Genomic DNA, 24,606 nt, shown 5'->3' with positions numbered 1-24,606 from the left:
AAAATGCAAGACTCTTCTCTATATTTCTGCAGTAACTAGAGCTGCCATGTTTGGTCCAAGGAGGCAGAAACCTTCCAGACTGAATTCTGACCAAGCAGAAACAGCCAAGATGGTTAATTATGAATCTGACGAGGTAGAGTATCTCCATTTGGAAAAGAAGTTCATGTAATTCCTAATTGTCTGAACAGGTTTCACTCGCCTAGGTGGAATATAAAACTTCTCTTCAGTCCTATTTCTAGACTACACTCTTAGCACATCAAAGTGAAGCAAATCTGGTTAAAGCAGGCTTGAGTGGAAAGGCAAAGACTCAGGGACAAACAACAATCAAGGAATCCAAAAACAATACAGCCAAAAAAATACCCAGCACTCCAACAGCATTGAAGGGGGGTAAGAAAGGTGGGATGACTCCGTGTCACCTTCAGTTATTACATGGCGTCTATGTGAAAGCTGACTGACCTCCTGTCACCATTTCAATGGACTGCAACAAAATGCAGCTTCTCAGTGATTTCCCTGGTGCGAGTACGCTGACAGGCAGGGACAAAGCAAAAATTAAGTTTTGCCATTCCTCTGGCTAGTCTGTTGGCTGAGGCACAAAATAATGTTCCAGCTACACCAGTAAATTGTAAGCAAATTTGTTTATGGGGACAGGTCTCACAGCCTGGAAATTTTAGGCTTGTTTGTCCTCTCCAAATCAGAGGCAACTGTTTTTCAACTAGACAGAAAATAAAAAACGAAACAGTGACCCAATTAAAGAGGAGAAAGATGTTTAAAATAAGATCTTTGTTTAACCTTCTGCAGCCTGTAGAAGTGGACAGGCACATCTTCCAACAAGCAGGACTCCTTAATGAACTTCAGCACAGCTTCCTTTGCACTCAGGCCTTGCTGTTCTCGGTGCATCTCTGGGGCATGTTTCAAGATGTAGTCACTCCCCCTCTTTGCAATTATCTAAACCGCAAGGAAAACAAACAAGTCAGCAACTCTTCAGTGAAGCCCACGAGAGGCAGCTGTGATCAACAGCAAAGCCAAGACTGGAGGTGGAGGAGGTTCATGCATTCTCCCGAGAAGTTAGTCCAGGTTCACCTCTACCTCCCTGGAGGATAAGCATTTAAAGCAGCTCCGGTGATACCGATGTCTCCCAACAGATCATAGATGGCAAAAGCACAACAGAGACTGCAGAGCTCGTGTCAGCTCTTTTCATTCTCAAGTGCTGGAATTAGCTTCCCTAACTCTTGGCATCCCGAAATGCTTATGGGCAGATAACAAATACAGCTCTGCATGCCAACACAATCAGCAGCAACATCTCCCAACGCTGCAGAAACGCTAGATGGTTGTGGGGTTGTTTGGTGTGGTTTCTTTTTTTTGTGTGTGTTTTGCTTTGTTTTTATTTTAAAGACCAGAAACTACACTTTAGGCTTATTTAGCATTTCCATCGTCAAAGGGGAGGGTAACACTATCTCAAGGTATTTTGTGTCTGTCTGGAGTGGTTGGCAGGCATGCAGTTTTGCTAAGCAGTGGAGAAACCTGCACTGGACCTTTTACTCTTGCCCTGTGAGTAGCCAGTTCCTGTGCTTGGCCACATGTTCTCTCCATACAACACTGCAGGGCAGCTCAGCCAGACTGAATTCACTTAACAAAATCCTCTGCCATTCAGGGTGCTTAAAACTAGACCCCACCAGGTACCTGTGAACATCCTGTCAGAAGCAGCCTGTGCTGCCCCAAAACAACCAGACCCCGTCACCCATTTCCCACTTCCATTTTAATAAGCCCCTTGTTTACTCTCTTGGGTAACACCTCTGCTCTCCTTGCATGCTGTGCCAGATAAGTTGCCCTCCCGCAAGGAAGGCTGGGCTCAGGGAAGAACATCGATGCCATTAGCTGTGCAACATCAGCAGAAAGAAGCAGAAGAACATCAGCTCCAGTTCAAAGCCAGGTTGCTCACCCCAGGGCAACACCGCCTCTCTTCACTAGCAGGAGGCTTGGGGCAGCTCTTGGCCAAATGATCTCCAACAACGATCTCCAGCACGTGTTGCAGGAGGACATGGAGGAGGAGTATCTCCCCCACCGCAGCCCAGGGGCAGGGAGAGAGGCGTCCCTGTGACTGCCAGGTTTTGCTCTTTGTAGTGATAAATCACCCACATACTTGCTTGGGGCTGTGGCTCAACGCAGGTGAGCCAGGCTTTGCCTTGGCCTTTGCAATGTTTGCCAGATGAGCAATGGTCTACGATAAGACTTAACTGCCCCATAAACTGCATGCACCAGACTCAAATTTTCCAGCCCTTTGTTAGCTACCTTGTGCCAGGTGCCCCATAGCAAGGAAGGGCACGGGATGAAGACCTGCTGGCAGAGAAAGAAGCGCTTCTGCACTGCACAGCCGGCAGGCTGGGACTCGTGCCTACAGACTCTACCAGCCTTGCCTCTGACGCTACCCCTGCCACTGCTCTGAACGTTATCCCTGAAGCAGGTGACAGACCTCAATCAGGCTGCAGAGGAGGCTACGTCCAGGTGCAGGGAAGCATCCTGCCCCAGCTGGTATCAGCAAAGGAGGTGTCCATAACATAGCTAGCTTCTTTTTCTATTGTTTTGGACGCTGAAGTGCTTGAAACTGTTTTCTTGACCATTTCACCACAAGAGAACTCCCTGCAGGTAACCAGCTCTAACAGACTTTTTTTTTAAACCCTTGTTTCTCAGCTAATTTGCCTTCATTCAACTATAAAAGCAACTCTTGGTGTTCCAAGCCATTTGTAGGTCTTGGAGGGCACAAGTCAATGTACACATGCTTATATAAAGCATGTAAAACCATTCTGAGGCCCTTCTTTCTTCTCTTATTACAGTTCAGCTTCAAATGAATGACAAAGAAGAAACCAGAGGCACTGCACAGCAGTTACTACTCCTTGGGGTCTGGGTCTCTCCATCCCAGAGGTAAGCATCGCAGAGCTAGGACCAAAGAGCCATATACTTGGCACTGCGGCCCAGAGGTTTTCTGTAGAGCTTAGGTTGTGCAGATCTTTCAGATCTTTGCAGATCAGCAGGAGCTGGGGAAATTGTGTGGCTGCAGTTAGGTACCAGCTTGACATAGCTCCTGCTGCATGCAGTTTGTTGACAGAAAGATCCCCTCAGACTTACCCATTGTGGGAAATATGCCTGAGGTTCAAAATATTTCCCAGTATGGACCTCCTCCCTGTAGTTGCCCAAGTCTGCCTGCAAGCTGTAGGCAGCCAGCAGGAAGTAGATTTCTTCTTTGTGGTTGCACCGAGACATGAGTACTTGCTCTTTGAGATGGCAGTAGTAAAGCTGCCTTGCCACCTTGTCACTGCAAGACACAAAGGCAGATTTGTGTGAGGAAGAGAAGAAAGGTCAGGATAATACAGGGCCTCTCAGATGCGTGTTCCTTGCGAGAGAAGGGCTTAAACTCTGGCATCCCTGATGTCTGCCCATGCCACCATGCCACAGTGACGTGCCTGTGGGAAACCCCAAGCCAAGATCAAGGTCTTCTCACACAAAGCACTGTACAAACATGGGAAACAATAGTCTCTATCTTGAGGAGCATGAGATCTAAGAAGTTAGGGCTGAGGGCAGATGAAAGAAAAAGCATATCACACCTGTTTTGGAGACTGACTACATCAAGCACTTCTGTGTTTCTGGAAAGCCTGTAGCAGTCAAGAGAATCAACTCCCTTGAATCTCAGTCCTGCCTCTTGCACACCTGTCCTCCTTTCCCCTCTATACCTGGCACTGCTTTTTCATTTCACCTTGCCTTAGGCTTAAAGGTGCTTTTCAACTGTGAATTCCCTGCAAGGTAGATCAAAAGATGCAGGAGCCCTGGGCTTGTTTTAGTGTTCTTCCTCAAACTGCTAAACAGGCACAGTCTGATAAGACATTTGTATCACTGATAACATGTACACACACCCTCAACGAGAGCTCAAGGGAAGCAGGCTGCTGACATGTACGTACAGACAAAGCACTGGACACTACAGCCTGCTCATAAAAACATGCATGTGTAGTCTGAAGGGGCCCCGTAACTACCTCTACATAGCTCCACAAACCTGTCCAATTAAATTACTAGTGCAAGAGAAAGTTGCATGTGATGTGCATAGGGGGTGGAAGAATGCTATGCCATCTTTGTACCTGAAAGCAAAATGAAACAAAAAACACTGAACAGCCAAACAGACTCCAGAAGACTGCCTGCATTCAAAAAGAGAGGATAGGGTGGGGGGAGGAAAAAGAGGGGAGGAAAAAAAAAAAAAAAAAAAAGCTTTGTTCAAGATGAGAACAAATGCCAAAAAATTAAGTAAAGATTTTAATCTACTTGAATTATCCCAGCTCTTGGCTTGCCCTGGGGTCACAGCCACGCCAGCAGTGCTGATGCAAATTAATTCTGTCAGTTGTTCATTTTCAACTACCTCATCCTTTGTTCTGTACCATGCAGCCAGCGTGGCTGTGTTTTGAGTGCAGCCCATATTCCACGTGAATGGATCACACTCAAATGCAAAACTCTTTAACTTATGAAGTCATTTCTTTTGTCCTTTTACAAAAGTCCATTTCCAGGAGCAGACTGCACAGAGCACTGTGCAGATACAAAAACCTGAACCAGAACTGTTAGCATGTGCTCTGGAGTATAAATACCTATTTTTTGTATATTCATCTGACGCTTTTCACACAACCAAAAGATGCAAACAAAGGCTGTTAACCATATTTCAATACTGCTGTAATTCAACCTGCTCTCTAAACACAGATGGGAAAGCAGTTACCATCCTCCCAGGGACCTTGGGATAAGGAATGTGATACAGGGGAAAAACATGCACTGTTCGTTGAGGAAATCTGGGTAGTTCTTACAAAAACAAAACAAAAATGTTAAGCTGAGTTTTTAAGGAAGTGTTAATAAGGAAACACAAAAAACTACCACAGAAGTGAACTTACCTTATTACCCTTCCATTTTCTACGTAGTATTGTACTCTAAAGAATGCAACAAAAGGAGGGCTGAATTTCTCTGTTCCCTAGAGCAGAGACAGAAGATTTGTTAAATAATGTTCAGCTTTCAAAATTCCTCTTGCCACCTTGTAACATCCTCTTCTCTCAAGCTTGCCCCCCATAATGCTTTTCATTTGCTAATCTTAGCTCTTCATTAGTTTTGGGGAGGATCTAACTGTCACCAAGGCTCACATTAATGAGGCATCATAAAATATTGAAACAGGCTAAAAGGCAAAACATCCCAGGGAGAGCTGAAGAGTTTGGATGGGTGGCTAAGCCAGGTATAAAAGAGCCCCAGACTGATCTGGGGCTGCCCAGCCTGGCTCAGGTTACCCAGCTCAGCACCTGGCAGCACCCTGGACGCATCAGTGCTGAACGCAGCAAGTTTAACAAGGCCTTCCCCAGCGTGCCAGGCAGGCAGCAGGCAACATGCCACGCTGGTACCGCTGCAGCCCTCCCAGCACACACCCAGAGTTAACCACGCACCCCAGCTCCGCACCACATCACACAGCCTGCAGGAGCTGCTCAGCCCGCCTGTGCTGCCTGAGGCCGGGGCGCACCAGCCTGATATTAACTCCTTGCCTTTTGTCTGGCAGGGCTCATGTTTAGCTATTCACAGCTTCCTACAGCCGGGGAGCAAAGGGAGACACTGCTGTCTGCTTCCCATTTGAGATGTCTGTTAGAAGAAAGCCAGCAAGAGTTCTTGTTTTAACTACTGCCTTCCCTTCAGACTTACGGGCTTGCTTAAACAGGAGGAGAGGGGGAAGAAGGAACATCTGATCTTATTAGCTCATTCTCTCATCTTTTCTTTTTTGGCTCTCACTTCTAATGTTTGTGCAGGTAACTCTGCTCACAGAGACAGTCCCAAGGCTTTGCTGCCCAGACCCATCTCCCTGTGCATGGTGCATCTGACACTGACAGCAACTTCTTGATCATCAAGCAAATATTTACTTTTTTCTTCCCCTGGATCTTGTCCAGAGTCACGCTATTTTAATCAACAGGATGAGGCTTTCCACCTGAAGCCTCTTCATAGGAATTTAATTTCTGTCTCCTAATCCAGTCCAATAGTCTAACTCGTCTTAGACTTCAGTACTGCCAATGGCAACTCATTTAGCCTTTTGCAGTTTTTTTGAGTCTTATGAAACTCAACGTTTATCCAGACTTAAGAAGTGTTTCAAGAATCCAACCTCACAGCAGCCACAAAGTGCACCCCATACTGAGGTGGCCAGAACTATGTGGAACACCTGCCTTGGAAAACCCTCACTGGCAGGACAGACAGCTCTCCGTAACCCTCACTTATCTGGGAGAAGCACTATTAGGTAAGGGATCCTCAAATATCACTAGGAACCTGCAAACTTCTGTACGCAGCAGAAACAGCAAGCATGCCTACTCTGCAAAAGAAAACCCTTGAGGAAAGTGGAAAAAAGTTATAATGCATCAATAAAGATATCAGGATGTAGTTGTACATTACACTTTATTCTAGACCACAGCTCCTTCAGTAATAATAAACTCAAACAGGCATTATCGTGTCTCTAAATGACCACTGCTAGACAATTACACAGGCTTGTCTTCGTGCAGTTTTTCCCTCCCTCAACAAGGCTGGCTAGCCTCAAAGAACTAAGGCTCTTCTCAAACCACTCCTTCCTCTCTTTCCACTGTCCTTTCATGTATATTCTGAAAGTCATAGCTCCAGCCCTCTCCCTCACTTCAGTTGGGGCAGGGTTCAAGCCACACAAGGTCATTTTAGGCTTTTCTGCTTACATCTAACAGTGAGGTCTCCAGACTTTTCCTAGGCTAGCCTATCTTCAAAAGGAAGACTGACCAACTGACCTTCTCTCCTGCAGCAACTAAGCAGCAATCATGTCGTTGCTATTGCTCAAGTAAAGTTGTATAGTGGTTTGGTTTAGCTCTTTTAGTTGCATCAACAGTACACAAGTCACAGCATCTTGCTGCTGAACAGCACTCTGCAGACCATCTTCAAGAAATGCTTTATGGACCTTAGTTTAAGAGCTTTCATTTTAGCGAGTAGCCCAACACCAAAGCCATAGTCTCCGAAATTAAACACCTCTCTTACTTTGTTGGTCTCTTTCTTCCATTCCTTTGAGAAGTATTTACTAAGCTTTTGCTCCAGGTCAATGAAAACATACTCATTATCTGAAAGACAAGAGAGAAAAGCATTTTATGTTAAAGTAGAAGATCTTACTCACAAAGTACTTAGATGACTACACTAACTGTTTCCAACCAATGCCCAGTAACACAAAAGCTGACCAGGGACCAGACAGAACAGGGAGAAGAGAGGGCACTGGAATTCTCAGTACATGAGCTGCTCCAGACAGTATGGAAAGAAGCTTGGCTATGCCTTAAATCTAGGGATGCTGAGCTGAAATTTCCCAAACACCTTAGCCAAAAATGCAGAATCCTTGCTTTATGAAACGAAGAGCCATTTATGGAAATTAAACATCATCTTACCAAGCTAATCATGCTGTCAATTTAGTGGAGTAGATTTTTTTTATTATTATTATTAAAGAAGCAAGCCCTACCCGGACTTCCACTTTACCATCACACAGCACGACAGTCCAGAGCAGTGTGAACTAGTGGACAGGGCCAGGTATTTGACAGGCTTTATCCTTTGCATATGAATGGGATCCTCTGAAATGGTAAGGAGGAAGAAAAGGAGGATCAAACCCAAATGCTCATTTTAGAAACTCTGGTGTCTCCTGCTCACACCCAACTTCTTTCACAGAGCAAAAAGATGAATGAAAGGAAGGAAAACCTGGCCTATGTCACAGGACCAAGACCTGGGTGAGAAGGAGGGAGAACAAGAGACAGCCTGAGCAGTGCATCATCTCGGAAGAGCATTGTGCTGATTTCAAAGCCAATACTTTGTAAAGCTACTTACCAATTATCAAATCCCATTTTTTTCCCCAGCCTTCTCAAGTCTCTTACAAAAAGACCCGATGAGCGTTTCAGCAGCAATGCCAGCTGAGCACATTCACCTTGACTAGTCAATCCACTCTTCGGTCTTGCCCAGAAAAGTGTTTTGACAATGACAGAAATGCCAAGCTGAAGAGCTTGTTCCTTACAAACATGAAAGTAGCAGGAAAAAAGAAGGGGAAGAAAGAAAAATAGTAAATTTAATAAAACACCCTTCCGCTCCTGAAGGCCAGCCCTGACTTCCAGGCTTTGGTTTTCTGATGTCAAACAAAAAGAGAGGTGAATTTTCCCCAATGGAAGTTTAGAGCCAACTGAGGGCCTGTACTTGCACCTATATTGCCAATGGAGGACCAGCACCAGAAAGCATTGCAGCAGGCATCGATCTATATGACATATATATATTGATATATATATCTGATCTACATATATCTGAGCTACACCACAGCCATCTTCCCAAAACATTCAAGATCCTTACAGATCAGCACCAAATACTTCTCTTTTGCAATATTAAAAAAAAAAAAAAAAAAAAAAAAAAAAAACCTATCACCATCTCCTTCAGCTCCCTCCTCAGGAAGATGAATCCAGGCCTGGTGCTGGCCAGAACTGGTCAACAGCCATACTAATAGGAAGGTTTGTGTTAAGTACTAGCAACACGGGACACAAAGAGGACAATCCCAAAAGAGTCATGTTTCCCTCTGCATCGTACCTATTACTGCTGTAATTTTAACATAATTACATTTCTATTTACTTCTTTGCTTGACGTGTCACGTATGCATACAACGCTGTACTTAACAGCGCTGTTAGAACTGCTGGACAGAAACACCGAAAATTTTAGTGGTAAGAGTTAGTGCTGCAGCACAGTAGGTGATACAGAAGTTTCTTTGATATTTTGAAATGGAGAGGAAGATGACGGAGCATTACAAAGACTGCACCTTGTACCTGCCTCCTCACTTATGCATGCACGATATGGGGCCTCTGGGAGGTGTATGTTGCCCCAGCCACCCATGTTTCTAAGTCTATTAAGATCAGGTAATGCTGCCTTGAAGAGTCCTAATAGTCCTAGCCAGTCCCACCACAGCAGACTTTTGTTACCTGTTCCCGACAGCCCCTGCTCATCTATCTTATTAATTAGGTTAGAGACACAACCCTGAGAGAGCCCAGCCACCAAGCTGGAGAACTTCAGGTCACCACCAGGGTTACCGAGAGGCATGCACAAGCCCTAGGAATAGGCCAGGCTGAAGGAGGAGGACACCCCATGCACACACCAGCTCTCACTGGTGGTCCCACTCCTCCCCAGCCCAGCCCAGCCCAGCCTCCTCCTGCTCCTCCCTCCCTGCAAGAATGCAGCACCACATTCCTGCTCTAATGAAGTTAATATTGCTGGAATGCCAACCTGCGGGGTAAGCCTCCCTCTACAAAAACAAAGAGATATTTCCCTCCCCAGCACTATGCAGGTTGCGGGGTTTTTCCTTACACTGGATCACTGGTGAAACCCGGAGGTCTTTGATGCTGAAACTGGCTCTGGCTTGAGAAGCAGCTTCTCTAAAAGAGACCACATAGATGTGCACAGATGGTCACCCTTCTAGGGGAGAGCTTGCCTGACCCATGGATCCAACCAGGGCCAGATGCTCAGCAGGTACAAAGCATCCTTGCTTCACTGGCCTCAGCTGAATGGCAACCACCACAGAGACTGGCTCAGAAGCACGCACACAATCATGCAGACATCCTCCAGCATCTACCAGCACCGTGCCCATGACTCACGTCTCTGGTGGTGAGCTTATCTGGTGTCCTCATGGGCCCACTTTGGGCTAGGCGCACAGAGAAACTCCAGAGGTAGGTCATACAGCCATCCTACCAAGAGGGAGAGCTCAGGCCCACTTGGCAGCCAGGAATGTCCCACTAATATATAAGTTTATATTGTTTTTTGTCTGTGTCCCTACCACCAGGAAGTGGCAGTTCTTTACTTCAGGACAAGCTATTAAACCTACAGTAAAGTTTTCTTCAGGCAAGCTGTGGTCAAAGGCTATAGAAGCTGGAATTTTGCTCAGGTAAATTTTGAATAAGGGTCTCATGACATGACCTTCTGTGACTGTCTTCATCATTTTAATAAAATCAGCTGTGACCTAGATCACCCTTAATTTGCTCATGATTCTGCTTTATTCATAGCAAGGACATTTCAGGTAACAAAGAGTACTGAAGTTAAACTGATGGTTAAAGTGTGCCAGAGCAGATCGCTAAATTAGTGATGTTAAGGAAAACAAGTTTTAAAATCTATCTGGATTAAAGGAAAGCAGGACCGCTTAAGTGATGCATTTGGAGAATGACGGTGTTCTTTTTTTTTTTTTTTTTTTTTCCCTTTTGCATCATATATGTTATGATGAAGTTGAGAAACACAATTTTAGTTCCAGGAAGTGCCATGAATATACTAAAATGTATAGTTTCTCAAGCATATTGTTCTGTGCCAGCCTTTATGTATGTAGTATGCAGACTGAAGTCGAGAGGGTTGCTCTCAAAATAACACACATACATTGTTTGAAGTTGAACTCTGTGCAACATGCTCTAGGTGACTCTGCTTGGCATGGGGTTGGACTAGATGATCTTCAGACATCCCCTCCAACCATCCTGTGAGTCTGTGATTAAGTCCCTTTCTTGAATCAAGTGCATTTTAATATTATAAATATTTAGACAGTCTGGGAGATCAGGATTCAAATAAAATCTGAATTAGTGCAAAGCCAAGCTTCCACACAGAAGGCATTTCCTGCCTTAAAGGAAGGTGGGAGGGGAACAGTCCTTGGCTATAGCACTTAATTTCCCCCAGATGCTGCAAGAAGCCTCATGGCAACTCCATTGCTCCCTTGAAAGGGAACAGATATAGGGATGATGGGGAGAGCTGGTAGTGGGAGAGATGGTTATAAAAGAGCTGAGGTAAACAAACAAGCAAACCACAAAACACACGAAGCAAAAAGACCTCACGGCACACGCCACAGATCTCACGTAACTTGTTAACTTCCCTGAATACCAGAATGTGGATTTTTTTATTATTTATTTTATTGAAGAAAAGAGGGCCATGTACTCCTTCTGAGAGGAGAGCTCTGCAAGCTTTCAAGTTCTGGTGCTCTGGGAACGTCAATGCCCATATGGCATCTGCTCCTACCACCTCTGCAGAACTTCTCAATGTTTCTGTCATCTTTCACGCCAACAGGAAGAAACTTTGTCCACATTTCAATGCCTGGTTGATTAGTAGAACTTGGTTTAGGATACCTTGCATTTTTAGCTTTAGCTGGCAAGTGCATAGACACCAACAGAGGAAGGGAAGAGTCACAACAGAGGCTGGGAACAAAGCAAGGGAGGTAGCTGCGGTCGCTTACCTGAGATGGACAGAAGAATAAAAGGAGGCAATATCAAGAAGCCCAGGAAAGTGGAGCTGTTAAGAACTGCTGAGATCTGAAGACTGAGACAGCGGCCCAGTCATTCCTGATGAAAGGCAAGTTCTGCAGGAATTTTATGTTGGCACCTTACAGCTAGCAACAAAGCATGTCCAGACAACGCTCTCCGGACTTTTGGCAGCGTCACAGGTGAGTCTTGTGCACAAGAAGAGCTGCAGAACCATTCCCAGCAAACAAACCACTTGCAATCCTCAGACAGGAGAGCACTGTGCTGGATGAGGTATTGATGGATGAAGGAGAAGTAACTGCCACCAGCTGTAGGCAAAAGAATGCCTTCCTAGGAGAAAACTATAGAAGCAGTTCCAGGGAGCATTATATAAGTTTCTGAAGACCTGAACACCTACATTTCCCCCTAGGTGACATGCTTCCGCACACATTTACAAACTCTTGTTTGAGGTATTGAAGTCCTTATAATCAGCTGTATCTCCTTCTGTTAGAGAATGGAACAATTCGTAAAGGAAATACAACTCAGATATTTGAGGGAGGAGTGGCAGAAGGAGGCATAGCTGGGAAGGACTAGGGTGCAGAAATCATCTGAGAGTACTTTGGAGAACTTCTGTTGTCATTTGCCTTCTTGAGACGCTGCTTGGTATACCAGATACCCACATAATAAAACACAGAAGGAGATTCTGTCAATGACCTTCATTACGGGAGGGTACACAGATGCAGAAGAGTTAACTGGAGTCAAGGAAGTCCTGATAGAGTTAGCCACCAAGCTCCTTGCTAAGCACACAAGCAGCAAGGACTGGGAGGCATGCCTCCTTGGGCCTGGCAAAGCCAGAGCTGTAATAACTGAAGGATGATCCTTGAGGCAAGGGAGCTGAAGCAAAGGGATTTGGTTTTGTGAGGAAGCCAGCCTGACAAACTGGTACGAGCACCGTGATAGACACAGCGGCAGGGTGCAGGAGCTGAGTGCTTGCTTCTTCCCAGTCAAAGACTTCTATCTGCTTGGGTCAAGCAAGGTCTGCTCCTAAGAGAAGCCCAAGATTTAGGATTGCAGGGATTCAGGTTATAACAACAAAGGAGACCCTGGCTGTTCTTTGTCTGCTGACAATCAGTTTTGTTTCGGAAGATTGAATTGTGGTGCTGCAAACACCTTCTGATAACAAGAGGGAAAATTCCTGCAGGGCAGCGAGATAAGATTGACCCTGCAGGAGGAGCTGCAATACAAGACCCAGCTGCTGAAGCCTATGGAGCCAGCATGAGCTCTGAATGGACTGTGGGGTCTTTCACTGAGCAAAGGACAAAAAAAAAAAAAAAAAAAGCAGCAGAACACAAGGTATGGACTGCTTGATGATCTGTGACAAAACTAGAAGGGCAACATGTCCCAAGCTTCATGCTGGTGTGGCTTCCCAGTAACACATGCTCATGAACATGATTTTCAGAGGAATAAAATTCTTCTTACAAATGCACGTGTTTTTCTCCCCTTTACAGTTCGCTGCATCGCTTTTCATCTTGAGAATTTTAAAAAAGCACAAGAGCAAAAGTGAAAAACCCTGTCCCTCACTATTACCGTTGCTTTAAATCTTGAAGCTTGCCCTCAGTATTTGTAACAGAAGTGAAGAAGAGCCCCCCCTTCTTATCCTTTAAGCAAGGAATGCTGGAAGACACGCTCCAAGACCTAGTGTTTAGATCTCACAGTACTTACACTTTGCAGTTTTCTCAGTGCTTAATGGTGCTACTTTCGTTTTTGCCACACGTGGGGATTAAACTTCTGTTTATGATTAAGGAGGCCAACCTCTCCCCTCACACGCATACTACAAGCCCAACTGAGCATTAGTGTACCCGTACAACATCTACAGGTCAAATGGGCTCCTAATCCAGATAATCCACAACGTGTGATTGGTTACAGTTCTGGAGAAATCCCTTAATTTCCATTCTCTTGCCACTGCTGACAGTCAGGGTTTTGTTGACAAATCAGCAGCAAGGTAACAGATGCAGGTGGGTTAGAATACCTTGTTCTGCATGCGGCAGCAGCAGGCTGCCAAAAATAAATAAGACACTAGGAAGGTGTGAAACGTGCCCTCATTAAAACAGGGCAGTAGTTTCTTTAAAATGGCATTTTAGAGCTGCACTGGCAGCAGCAGAGATTGTCACCAGTCTGTTGGTCAGAATGGGGGGTGGGGGGGTGGAAATCAAGTTGGGGAATGGAAAACAGAAGTTCCTTTGCTACAGCTCTAAGTAATAAGCCTGGAGCTACTTAAATAAGTTATTAAAAAACAAACAAAAAAACTCTTCCACAAGACTCCAGTCAGCAGGTTACTTGACTTCTGTGGACTGAAGGCAGGTAACAGAGATGAGCAGTAGCAAACTGACCATGTTTGCTCCCTCTCTCAAGAGTGGGCTGCACCTTCCAGGTGGCTGGGGCCATTCAGGCTGAGAAATTTGCTGCTGATACTCCTCTTCCTCCTATTGTCTGGCCCCAAAAAGCCAGACAACAGGTTTTTAGACAAAGGAACAAACAGACAAACAATCCTATTCCTCATCCAAAATCTTGGCACCTGTTGGGGTGGCGGAGATGCCAGGCTGAGCTCACAGAGCCTTCAATCAAGAAGCTTTACAAACTGAACTATAGCAAACAGGAGTGAGGAATAGACAGGAAAACAAAAAGGGAGAGGTCAGTTCAAGCTACAGGGCTCCTGTAACCCTTTCCCTTGTCATTTTGCTATGAGTATTGTGAAGAATTAGCTCCTCCAGAAAGGAAGGTTGTTTTTGAGAAGCAACAGAGATTGTCTATGTTTAAAGCTATAGGCAATATTCTCTTGAGTGCTACACAGGGCTGCCTGGAAGGCAGGGGGACTCACAGGGACACAGCCAGTTTGTGAAAGAAGGCTACAAGCATTCAGGTCTTCCTCACTGGAAGAGGAATAAAAATTGTACTGGTTTAAATCCACGGATAAATTTGTCACCTACTGGTTTAGTTACGTAGATGGAGTCTCTTGGAGACTCTCCAAACCTTATGGACATAACTGCTTACTCCTATCTTAGCTTCAGTGCTATGCTCAAAAAAAAACGTTGTTAGAGAAAGACAAAGGAAATCAAGACAAGTAAACCTGAGAAACAGTTTTCTCCCATGTACTCATAAGCAGGCAAAAGAAACCTCATTTAGAAGGACTCAAAGAGTTATTCCCATTTCACTAATAGCATCCAGAGATGCAGTAGTAAATACTAAAACACTTGAGAAAAAATTTGGAGGGAAGAGAACTCCATTCCATGAAGACCATTCACATTGTGGAAATGTGGGAAGTCAGAATGAGGAGGACAACAGACCCACTACTATTTTCTAGGACGTCTGGGCATAGGGAGGAGCAGATAAACACACTGGTCTAGAAATGTAATACCTCCTATCAGTTTGCTCCTTTATGGCATCATCTTACACTGTCCCCTGGTCAATACAAGACATAGGACCAAGCAGACTGGACTTCAACTCATGGACTAAGACATTTCATATTTCCCACATGGTATTCCAAAAATACAATCCCTCCCCTCCATGCATTCAGTACCCTCAAACCATTTAAGTTTCCTCCCCCCATTCTTTGCACATTCTTTGCGTGTGACTTCAGAAGATAAGTAACACTTTCAGCCCCAAAGTCCCTTTAAAATTCACCTCCTGCTCTACTGACAGTTTTGAATTCAAACAGTGACAAACATGTTGGCTAGCAACTTAGCTACAGGAGAGAAAGAAAACCCCACAAAGAGGTAGCACAGAAGAACAAAGGAGGAGAACAAAAGGGCCCCCTTCTCCCAATTTGTCTGCCCACATACCAAAGATCAAAAGAGTGCCGAGAAGCCTGCTCGTAATCTACATACTGTGTGACCTTATTACAATCGAATTCCCCGCAGGCACGGCCAGTGTGTATATGCACACACTGTAAATACACACAAGCGGGCCCTGTGGAAGTTTGCCAAGTCATTTGCTCTGTGCATTGAGTTTGCTTACTTTTAACAATGCTGAGGCCAAAGAAGTGAGGCTCTTTAATCTTCACTAAATCACAAACTTGCTGAAAGAGCTCCTGTCCAGTGGCTTTGACCTGAAAGAAAGAACCAATCCAGCGTTACAGATGGCTCACACACCTGGATGGACCAATTCACCTTCCTTACATTGGCCAACACATTTTTGGGTACCATAGCAAAAGAACCCCCACAGAACAAGATTTGTTTTCAGTATTATTCCTATCACAGAATAATTACCAATGTGTTATTCCTTTATATTGCAAAGTGGATCAGCTCTGTAAGACATGAATTAAAGTTTCCTATTTATTAGCAGTTTTGTATAAGGAGACCTTGGTCCACTTATGGGGCACTGGTTTAATGCAGTGTCTATCAGGCAGCTTGCAGGTGCTCTCACAGAAAGCATGTCTCTAATCACAGAAATGAAAACACTGCTCTCTTGTAGAAATATTTTTTCAGAGGTTAAGAGAAACAAACAAACAAACTTTCATTCAGGAGAACTAAAAACAAAAACACAGACAAACCCAAGACTGCATTTCTACACTGAGCAGAAATACCCTGTGGGATACAGATGAGGTTGCTCTGTACCGCACACAGAATATCCCCCGCTGCCTTCTGGTCACACAGCAATTAACATCTTCATTTGCAGAAGCTGTCAGCAGTAAAGATCCGCAGCACTACGGCACGGCTACTGAATGCCCCTTCCTATCAGGGCTGCTTGGAGCACAAGCTCCCGCAGCAGGGAGGTGATGCAGGCTACCTGCATGCACAGACCTGGCTGTGTACAGCCCCTGGAAAACTCCCCCGCTGTGTGTCCTCCCACCTACAGCCTCGTCTCCCCTTGTTCCATCATACCACTTCAGGAGCACAGCCCAGACTAACAAAATCCCCAACCCTCCGAGGCATGGGGAGAAGAAGGTTTGATGCAGATCAGCTGCGGAGAGCAAAACAGCACAGAGGCAGACAACCTGAGTGCAGCCCAGGTTGCAGCCAGCCGCAGTGTGGTGAGCCATGACCTCTGAATTTTGCAGTGCCTCTGTTGGACAATGCTAAGCAGCAGGAGCTGCCTTCCTCAGGTAGGAAGGTACCTTCACAGCAGCAAGGAAAACAGGGCAGAACTCCATTTCTGAACTCACCTGCAATGTAATCACCAACATTGCCAAATTCACTGCCACATTAATTCTTCAAGCCCTTTTAAGGCTGGCAGGCCATGCTCCCCACAAACAGGCTGCACTCTCCTCCCTGCCCCAGGATGTACCATGTCACTACATATGGACAATGGGAACCTGGAGGTCATTTAAGTACTTTTTTTTTTCCCCCCTACTTCTTAACAATGCATCACCAGCCACTCATTATTGCTTTACCTGGAGCTTTGAAACCTGCACTACACCAGCACAGACACGTATGCCCAACATTTGCTATGGGACGGGAGGTAATAAAGCACATCTCTGTAAGACCCAAAACCGTAAGGGTACAGTCTCACACCTAGAAGCAGCATTTGCTCAGCTGCCAACAGCACGGAGATGTACCTCCTTTCTTAAAAAGCAAGCTCTCCGCACATTCTCCTGTCTGGGAAGGGCCAAGAGGTGAGCTACCTGTAGCCAGAATGATTACGTGCATGCAGCAGTCACCAGCAGCACAGGACTATGTAAATCTGTATGAACAGCTGTGTTTTGTAAGTGACATGCCTTCACACCTAAGGGAAGGCAGGGAAGAAAAACCTGCTGTAAAATACTCAGTTCTGTGAGACGAACACTGGAACATTTTGTGACACGCATCTCAAGAGCAGCAATTTAATCAGGTTTCTTGCACAGCAGCTATGTGAGCTAGCACCTCATCCATTCTCCTTTTGGCACTTTCCTTCTGTATCCGGTTTTACTCCCAGTCTTCAGAGCTATGCAATACTGATTACACTTGCAGTCTTGGTTCCCTCCTCCTGCATTCCCCTCTACTCAAAACAATCATCATTTCCCTTTGCATTTTTCGTTTTTGCAATTCTTTGGTCTTCCCTCCCTTTGCATGTGGTTTGTGTGCCAAGCTCAATCCCAAACACGCTGTGAATCATTCCTTCCCCTGACAGGCTTGATACTCAGCCTTGCTCCATGTCAGACTCAGGGCTTCTTTCCACATGAAATTTAGTCCAAAGTAAAGATGTATACGAGGTCATGTGTATTACTGCAGAGTCATGCTGCATGCAAGTATTCACATGTGTTGGTTACTCATCTCCATTTTCTTCATCTGTAAACTGTAAAACACCAGCTCTGCTGCTCACAAAACAACTGGAATACTTCAGACCTATGCCTGCCACCCCCAGCACGCTGACCATGCCAGACTTCCTCTCCTCCCAGGTTTCTGCTCACATTCCCAACTTTCCTCAGCCAGCTGGGCCAGAGACAATGTCTGCTGTGGGTGCTTTGGAGCTGCCTCAGCACTGGTCCTCTCATGAGGCAGCCTGACCCCTGGCAGTCAGGATCTCTGTCCTTAATTAGCTGTTAACACTAAAGAAGAGTTTGAGAAGTGTTACTGAAGTAGTCACAAAAATTAGTTAATATTAATCAGTGGGTTCAAAACTATCAAAGAGAAGGCAGAACACTTAGAAAGAAAACTGAACGAACTGGATATTGCTCCAGTTCTTCAGTGTAACTGATAAACAATATTTAGAAAACAGTGTTCCTCCCCACGATCCCCTCAAGTTAGCCTATACAACCATGGTGGACGCTAGAATTAAGACACATCTGATGATGGGGGAACAGACTTTGAAATGGCTCCTTCTCTTCTCCCTTCATTGTCAGTATCTGTGGAGGGCATAAAATGAATCCATTTTAAAGAACAGGCTTCTATCTACATGCAACCACATAAAACACATATAGGAAAACTTATCTGGAAGGATGGAATTTATATGAGAGGAGGAGAAAGGAATTATGTGCATAAACCCTTTTCTTATCAGGGCAAGGATCTGTAATTTATTCTGCTGGTAAGATAACGATTCCTACCTACCTCACAGAGCTGCAAGCTTATTTAATATTTGCATTCCATACTGAGGAGGTTAAAAGGCTTTGGAAATCTTAAGTAGTGGCACTATTATTCTAATAAATGCACAGACTATCATCTGTGGTTGTGCTAATTAAATTTTGGTTCTACTAATATTACTAGAAAATTGCCTTGATGTTCCTTTAAAAAGACCTTACCAGCTGTGAAATCTTAATTTTTGTTGTTGTTGTGAAGGGGCGTTGTGGTAAAAACCGAAGCCAAATGAAAAGCTGGATTTGGTGACTTGCCCAGTTGTAAGAGGTTGTGTTTCACTCTCTATGCAACTAGGACACAACTGTGTTTTGAGGACTCACGTTTTGACCCAGACGGCTATTCTCTTTCACACCCAGGCATCTCCACATACATGTTTTCACAACTTTATAGTCGCTGAAGCGAGAAGCAGCAGAAATGATGAAGGAAAACATCTTTAAAAGGTCTCTTGATGGATATGGTGCCACAGATCCCTCCACAGAAAGGGGAGCAATCCACAAGGACCCTTAGCTCTCTGCAGGGACTACAGGAGGGCAGGTGGGAACAGGGACATGGCATCTTCTCTCCATTCCCACGGAGCCAAATGCAAAAGACCATTTCTTAAGCTCATTAAGCTGCTGCAGCCTGGGGCATTTCACCGTCACATTTTAAATATAGGGTATAGTTATAGCCACCCGCCCAGGTGAGCATGAACAGCAAGCTCTTGCAGGAGGCAGAGACTAGGGGCAAGACCTCTTGACTGGCCATGTCCCTGCTGCAGCTGGGAACTGGCCCCAAGACCCTGGGCAACCCCACAGCAATCATGTGCCCTTATAGGCCAGATGTGTGACTCATATTGGGGCCAGAACTGGGGGAATGAGACCAGAAATGGTTCAGGGCATCTCCGGTTCAGCTACTGCTCATCTCATGCAGAGCCAAACAAAATTGCAATGGCATCAGCCCTGCTCACATGCTGCTCTTCTGCATGCAGGTCTGCACAACAGAGGCAGGGTAGGCTCTGCTATCTCCCATCTTCAGCCTAGCTGATAAAGGCTATAAAAAGGTGAGATTTAGGGTCAGTCTCTACAGACCATTACCCCTGGCCTGCACACCTGCCTGCAATAACAATTAAATCATCATTTTGTGGCTTGCACAAAAGCCAACAGATTGCTATAGTCTTTGAGGTGGCAGGTGGGCTGGATTTGAACTGATGACCTAGAAGCAAAGAGCCATGGGTTTTGCTGTTAAAGTCTTGTTCTGTCCAGCCCTTGTGGCTGTTTCTGTTAGTGATGCCACTTTTAGGCACAGCAGTAGGAAAACCCCTACGTGGATTTTGAAGATTAGCACGCATGCTTTCAAAAGCCTTTTTTTTTCCAGACAAGTGCTTAAAACAGCGGCTCGCCTCACCTGTCTTCTCCCCTCCCCATCCCAGGGGACAACAAACACAAAACACAGCGAAAACCTCAGCAGCCCACACGAGCGCCTGCACACGCTGGGCTCCGTCACCTGAGCACGAAGCGTGTCTGCCGGCCGGGTTCCCGACAGGGGAAGGAGCAGCCAGCGTTACGCAGGGAGGCCGCGAGCCCCGCGGTGGGCACGGGGCCGCGCCAGGCAGCCAGCCGCCCGGCTCTGCCAGCGCTCCTCCCGCACACGCGCTCACGCATTTGAAGCGAGGATCAAAGAAACGAAAGCGGCTTACCTGTGGTTTTTGTGTGTACAAGTACTTAAAGGAGGGGGGGAAAAAAGAACCTCGGTGGCTGTTGACACTGCCGTAGAGTCTTTGAAAGACACCGACAGGCTACCAAAGCCAGAAACAGCTGAAAGGCCAGAGCAAACGGTGTATATTAGGTGTGCTCACCAAGTCATCAGGGCGTTTCAGGTTCGGTTTTAAAAACCCTAGATTATTATTTATGGCAAAAACACTGGGTGAGAGCTAAAAAAAGAGTAATAGCAGAAAGAACAGAGGGGGCCCCCCTCACCATAAATTTTAAGTAACTCTCACAGTGTTTCACAACCACCCAATTAGAAAATGGAGGGCTGATTACCCTGAGCTGGCTAACAGCCTTTGGGTCAGACCAGCACCAGCAGGCTTTGGAGGAACAAGACGAGCTAACACAACCAGCCCCGGCCTGAAACGAGGCCTCCCGGCACCCCTCAAGGGCCACTCACCCCCACGGTCAGGCTGAGCTGCTCCCGGTCGGGCAGGAAGACGCAGACGCTGCGGCCCTCGGGCTGCATCCTGCCGGCCAGCAGCGCCCTGCTCATGGCGGGCAGCTCGCGGCGGCTCCTCTCCTCCTCGGATGGCCGTCAGGCTCCCTTCATCCCACGCACCTGCCGGGAAGGTGAAAGCGTCAGCGCCATGCTGCCCGAGGACCCTGAGGCCGCAGGCACAGGGTGCTCTCCACAGACCCTGCTGGCGCGGCTCGGCCCCATTGCTGGCCGCAAGCAGTCGTGCTGTGTTGGGAGGCCAAGCCCTGGTGGCACCTGCGGCATGTCCCCACCTCCCGGCTCACCCACTTTACAAGGCCACCACTGACGTTTCTAATGGCACTGCAGGGCAAAACGGGCAGAGGCAACCTTCGCATAGCCTGGGAGTCACACAGGGTACCATAAAGCAATCAGGTCTCCTCAGAATAACAAGCCCAAAACGAGACGGAGACATACAGAAGCCGTAAGACAGATGACACCACAAGCTGCTGCCCAAAAAAGCCCGTGAGGGAGAGAGAGCACCACCTTCGTCAGCTGCAAGAACACCTCCTCGCTGTCACCGAAAGGGGAGGTTTCAGCAAGTTGGCAGCACAGAGGACTTCATCCGAACCATCCTCCCCTCTCCCCAGCCCTGCTCCCTGGGACACCGCTGCCCTTGTACCTGAGCTCATCAACTCCCAGGGCTGAACTACTGCTTCACACCTTTTGCCTCCTCCCTGTGGCCGAGCCCAAGCGGCACAGCTTGGTGCTCTTCAGTTTCAGACAAAAATGCAGCAGCGTGGGAGCCGCACAAGCACCTTAGAGCTGAAGCTACAATAATCACAGAAATATGAGAGGGCAATTCAGCTCGCACCCAGGAGGGCAGCAGCCTACATCTCCTCCCTGTTACACGAGGTTAGGTGGAGTTCCCCCCAGCTACCTGTTGCCACCTTTCTGCTGGTGGTCACAGCACAGCCAGCTTAAACGTTACAGGTTTTCTGTTTTGCTTTTAAAGCAAATACAAGATCTGTAAGAGACCTTCTGCAAGTGTAAAAGCTGTTCCATGCACCTGTTTCCTTGAGCTGGCATATACTTCAAAATCAAAATTAAACAGGAACTATTTTTTTTTTTTTAAATGAGATTGCTCTAAATTATAAGCACGCAGGAAAGACACATTTGACTTTATGGATGGGGACAGGTCAAAGCTTCCAGTCAATGAAATATTAAGAGAAAAATCTCCCATTTATCTTATCTTACTGATACAATTGTATCGACGAGCTCTCCTGCATTTCAGGCTACACACTATTAACAGCTGTATATAAATAACAGTCATCTGCAGAATGACTTGAGCACAACAGGTCACTGTTATTATTGTCAGCTGATGTCATATGCTCCATAAACTTTATGGATGGCATAAAGATGTCAGAGTATGAGCTCAGGCTTTCCAGCAAAAGGAGGTTTGTTGTAATTGTCAAGCCACTGCACTGTGGCACACGTTCTCACTCGCAAGGAGAGAACACCTCCAACAAAGACATTCGTGCATCCTGCAACAAAAGTCAGAAAAGTTAAAAGTAACCATAAGAACACACACAGATATTTTTCTGCGGATAACTCAAGAAACTGAGTCCCATTTCCTCACAGCATCTAATTAAAGAAGGCTTTGGGAAAGCTTTTCCTATAGCCTTGCACTTGCTTTGTCCACTTTTTTTTTTTACAATAACAACTGTAGCTCATGGGAAAAGGGATGTAAGGATAGGGAGAAGGTGTTTTTATGCTAATGTTTTGAAACAAATGAGCTCATCAACCCCACAACAGCAGGTAAGACGTTAAAGCAGCAATGTCCTTAATCTGAAGGGGGAGGTCAAACACAAGCCTAGATCAGCTTTCTCTTCTTCAGAGGTATGCTAGAATGTGATAAAACATAATGAATCATTAACTCACTAGCATTGCATGTTTACACTTTAAAAAAAAAAAAGTTGTGAGCCAAGAATAACTGCCCAACGAAAACAAGTGGCCAGAAGGAATGCTCTTACTTAAACATCCACAATTTCAGACTGCCCATATGCCATTCTTTTGTTTACCGCAGATTCCAACCTCTTAACCTCAATTAAACCCTAAAAGCTCCGGCAAATGCACCACAGATGAATTAATAAAAGCTGAAGTCAATCATCGCCCTCTGGGACACCCTAGTTTTTTGTTGTTGTTGTTTGTATAATTTTCAAATAAAAACATCACTTCAGGTTTTCACTCCTGGAGAAGTGTATTTTGAGATGTAATTGCTTGGTCAAAGGCCCTGCAGCCTATCAATGAAACAGTGAAAGACTCTATTTATTTGTATTCTTCTGGTATCAGTCAGGAGTCTTATTAGTGCCTGGAGTGACAGCCCAGTTTATTTAGCACTGTTTATTTTGATTTGATTTTACCTAAGCACACATGTACCAGGGCTTCGGACAATAAGCCTGTCATTAATTTCAAGACTCTTCTGATTAAACAGCTCAAACATGGCTGTAAAAACTAATTAGGAAGAACCCTAATCCTCCCCTCCACTCTCCGCAGCCCCACAAGCTGCCTCCCAGCACCAGAGCAGAACCCTAGCATTAGTTTGGTAGAAGCAGGAATTGCTGGAGTTCGCAGCAGTAAGAAATGGAGTCCTCTGGGGAAGGAAGCGATGCAGGAGCCTTCCTGCTTACTCATTAATTTTCTCCCCTTCTGGACTTCCATGGGTAGGTAAGTTTGAAATCCACCTTTCTCTGTTTGGGGGGAAAGGAAGAGTTACAAAAAGCAGCACTAACCTCTTCTTTGTGATTTCAGGTCCCCAGACTAAGCCTGTATGAAAGGACTAGCCCATGCACTTGAAACGATCTGGGGTTCTGCATCAACCTGTGTTACAAGTGCAGCTCCATTTTGCATCAGCCCAAAGTCAGCTGTGTATTGGGTCCTAATCCTGATTTCAGCCTCTTGGACTGCCATTGCCACACTTGTAGGGGATAAAGCAAATGGATGAAAGAGCAATGGGCTGCCAACTCAAAACAGAACAAAATCCTCTCATCAAGAAAAAAAGCACACGTAATTCTCTGTTTCTCTCAAAAACATGCTGGAACATAAACTGGAAACACACTTCGCAAGGCTTCTTACAGTAAAACATCTTGGGAAAGCTGGTTTTGCTACAGCTGACAGAAAACGAATATCGAGCATCTTCCTGATGAAACTGGAGCAGACTGGCCCTACAGAGTCCTGTCCAGAACTATCCAGAAATTTTAAGACTCTTCTTAACATTTCCCAGATATTACCCAGGGATGTCTCAGGCTCCTAAGACAACCAGACTCAGACTGCAGTTTCACAACCAGCTTAGGCAGCTCTACTCAAACATGCAGCGAGACAGACAGGCAGCTGCCTGGAAAGAAGCCTGCCTTTGGGCAGCAAGCCACACTCACTCACAGATCTAGGAGATGCAACTGCAGCAGGCCTTCTGCATCTGCTAGCAACGTCTGTTAGATGCAACTACAATCCTCTTACAGGGACGGGACGTGGGCCCAGCTCCCACCTTTGCATTTTCAAAAGCAGCAGTGGCAGATACCTCCAAGAACTGCAGGGCTGTGGAGCCCTCGCAGGTATGTCCTCACCACATACCTTTTGGGACAGATGTGGAAGTTGCTAAGCATTGGTCTTAGATGCCAACCAACATCCTTTTTCTTTTCTTCCTGTGCAAACAGCACTCTCCAACACTGAGCTTTAACAATAGAGAGGAAAATGCTTTGTCCTGAGTCCCCATTGCAGGATTAGACACAGCTCTTAGTTAGGCATGACTGCCCACAATCCACCTGCATGCTGTGAAGCTCCCTGCCTCAAGACGAGCAGTACCAGTGATTGCTAGAGTATGAAGTGTACTCTTGGGTTTTAACTCTTCCTCTTCACACTGCGCCTCCCGCACCATAGTCAGAATACTTGGGAAGAAGGGTTCTCCCCAGATTCCCCACTCCGAACCTGGGACCATGCTGCTACGCTCCTTTGTGGGCTGCTCTAGTCCTTCTGCTCAGAGCCAGCTTTCCTACATCCTGATGCAGTGTTCTTTGGAAGCCAAGTGGCACGTTTGGGGGCACACATCAGACCTTACTACTGCA

The 24,606-nt window shown here is 45.9% G+C and overlaps 1 protein-coding gene across 3 annotated transcripts in view; it reads right to left on the bottom strand.

Moving 5' to 3' along the window:
- The window catches only part of FRMD1 (FERM domain containing 1), a 33,733-nt gene that overhangs the window by 8,107 nt on the left and 1,020 nt on the right, over positions 1-24,606 (bottom strand). The window contains exons 1-6 of one of the 3 annotated variants that reach the window (XM_035322199.1): positions 21,168-21,192; positions 20,468-20,629; positions 7,042-7,121; positions 4,917-4,993; positions 3,124-3,310; positions 790-945 (exon numbers count right to left, since the gene is read on the bottom strand). In XM_035322199.1, the coding sequence (XP_035178090.1) occupies positions 790-945; positions 3,124-3,310; positions 4,917-4,993; positions 7,042-7,121; positions 20,468-20,629; positions 21,168-21,177 (672 nt within the window). In that variant the 5' untranslated portion in view covers positions 21,178-21,192. Of the gene's footprint in view, positions 1-789; positions 946-3,123; positions 3,311-4,916; positions 4,994-7,041; positions 7,122-15,287; positions 15,379-20,467; positions 20,630-21,167; positions 21,193-24,606 lie in introns of those variants that run through there. The other 2 variants (XM_035322198.1, XM_035322197.1) reach the window with 2 other exon arrangements.

This window comes from Oxyura jamaicensis, chromosome 3 (assembly GCF_011077185.1).
Source record: "Oxyura jamaicensis isolate SHBP4307 breed ruddy duck chromosome 3, BPBGC_Ojam_1.0, whole genome shotgun sequence".
NCBI classification, from domain to species: Eukaryota; Metazoa; Chordata; class Aves; order Anseriformes; family Anatidae; genus Oxyura; species Oxyura jamaicensis.
The sequence above is the reverse complement of the archived record's forward strand: the minus strand, read 5'-3'. Positions and strand labels throughout refer to the sequence as shown.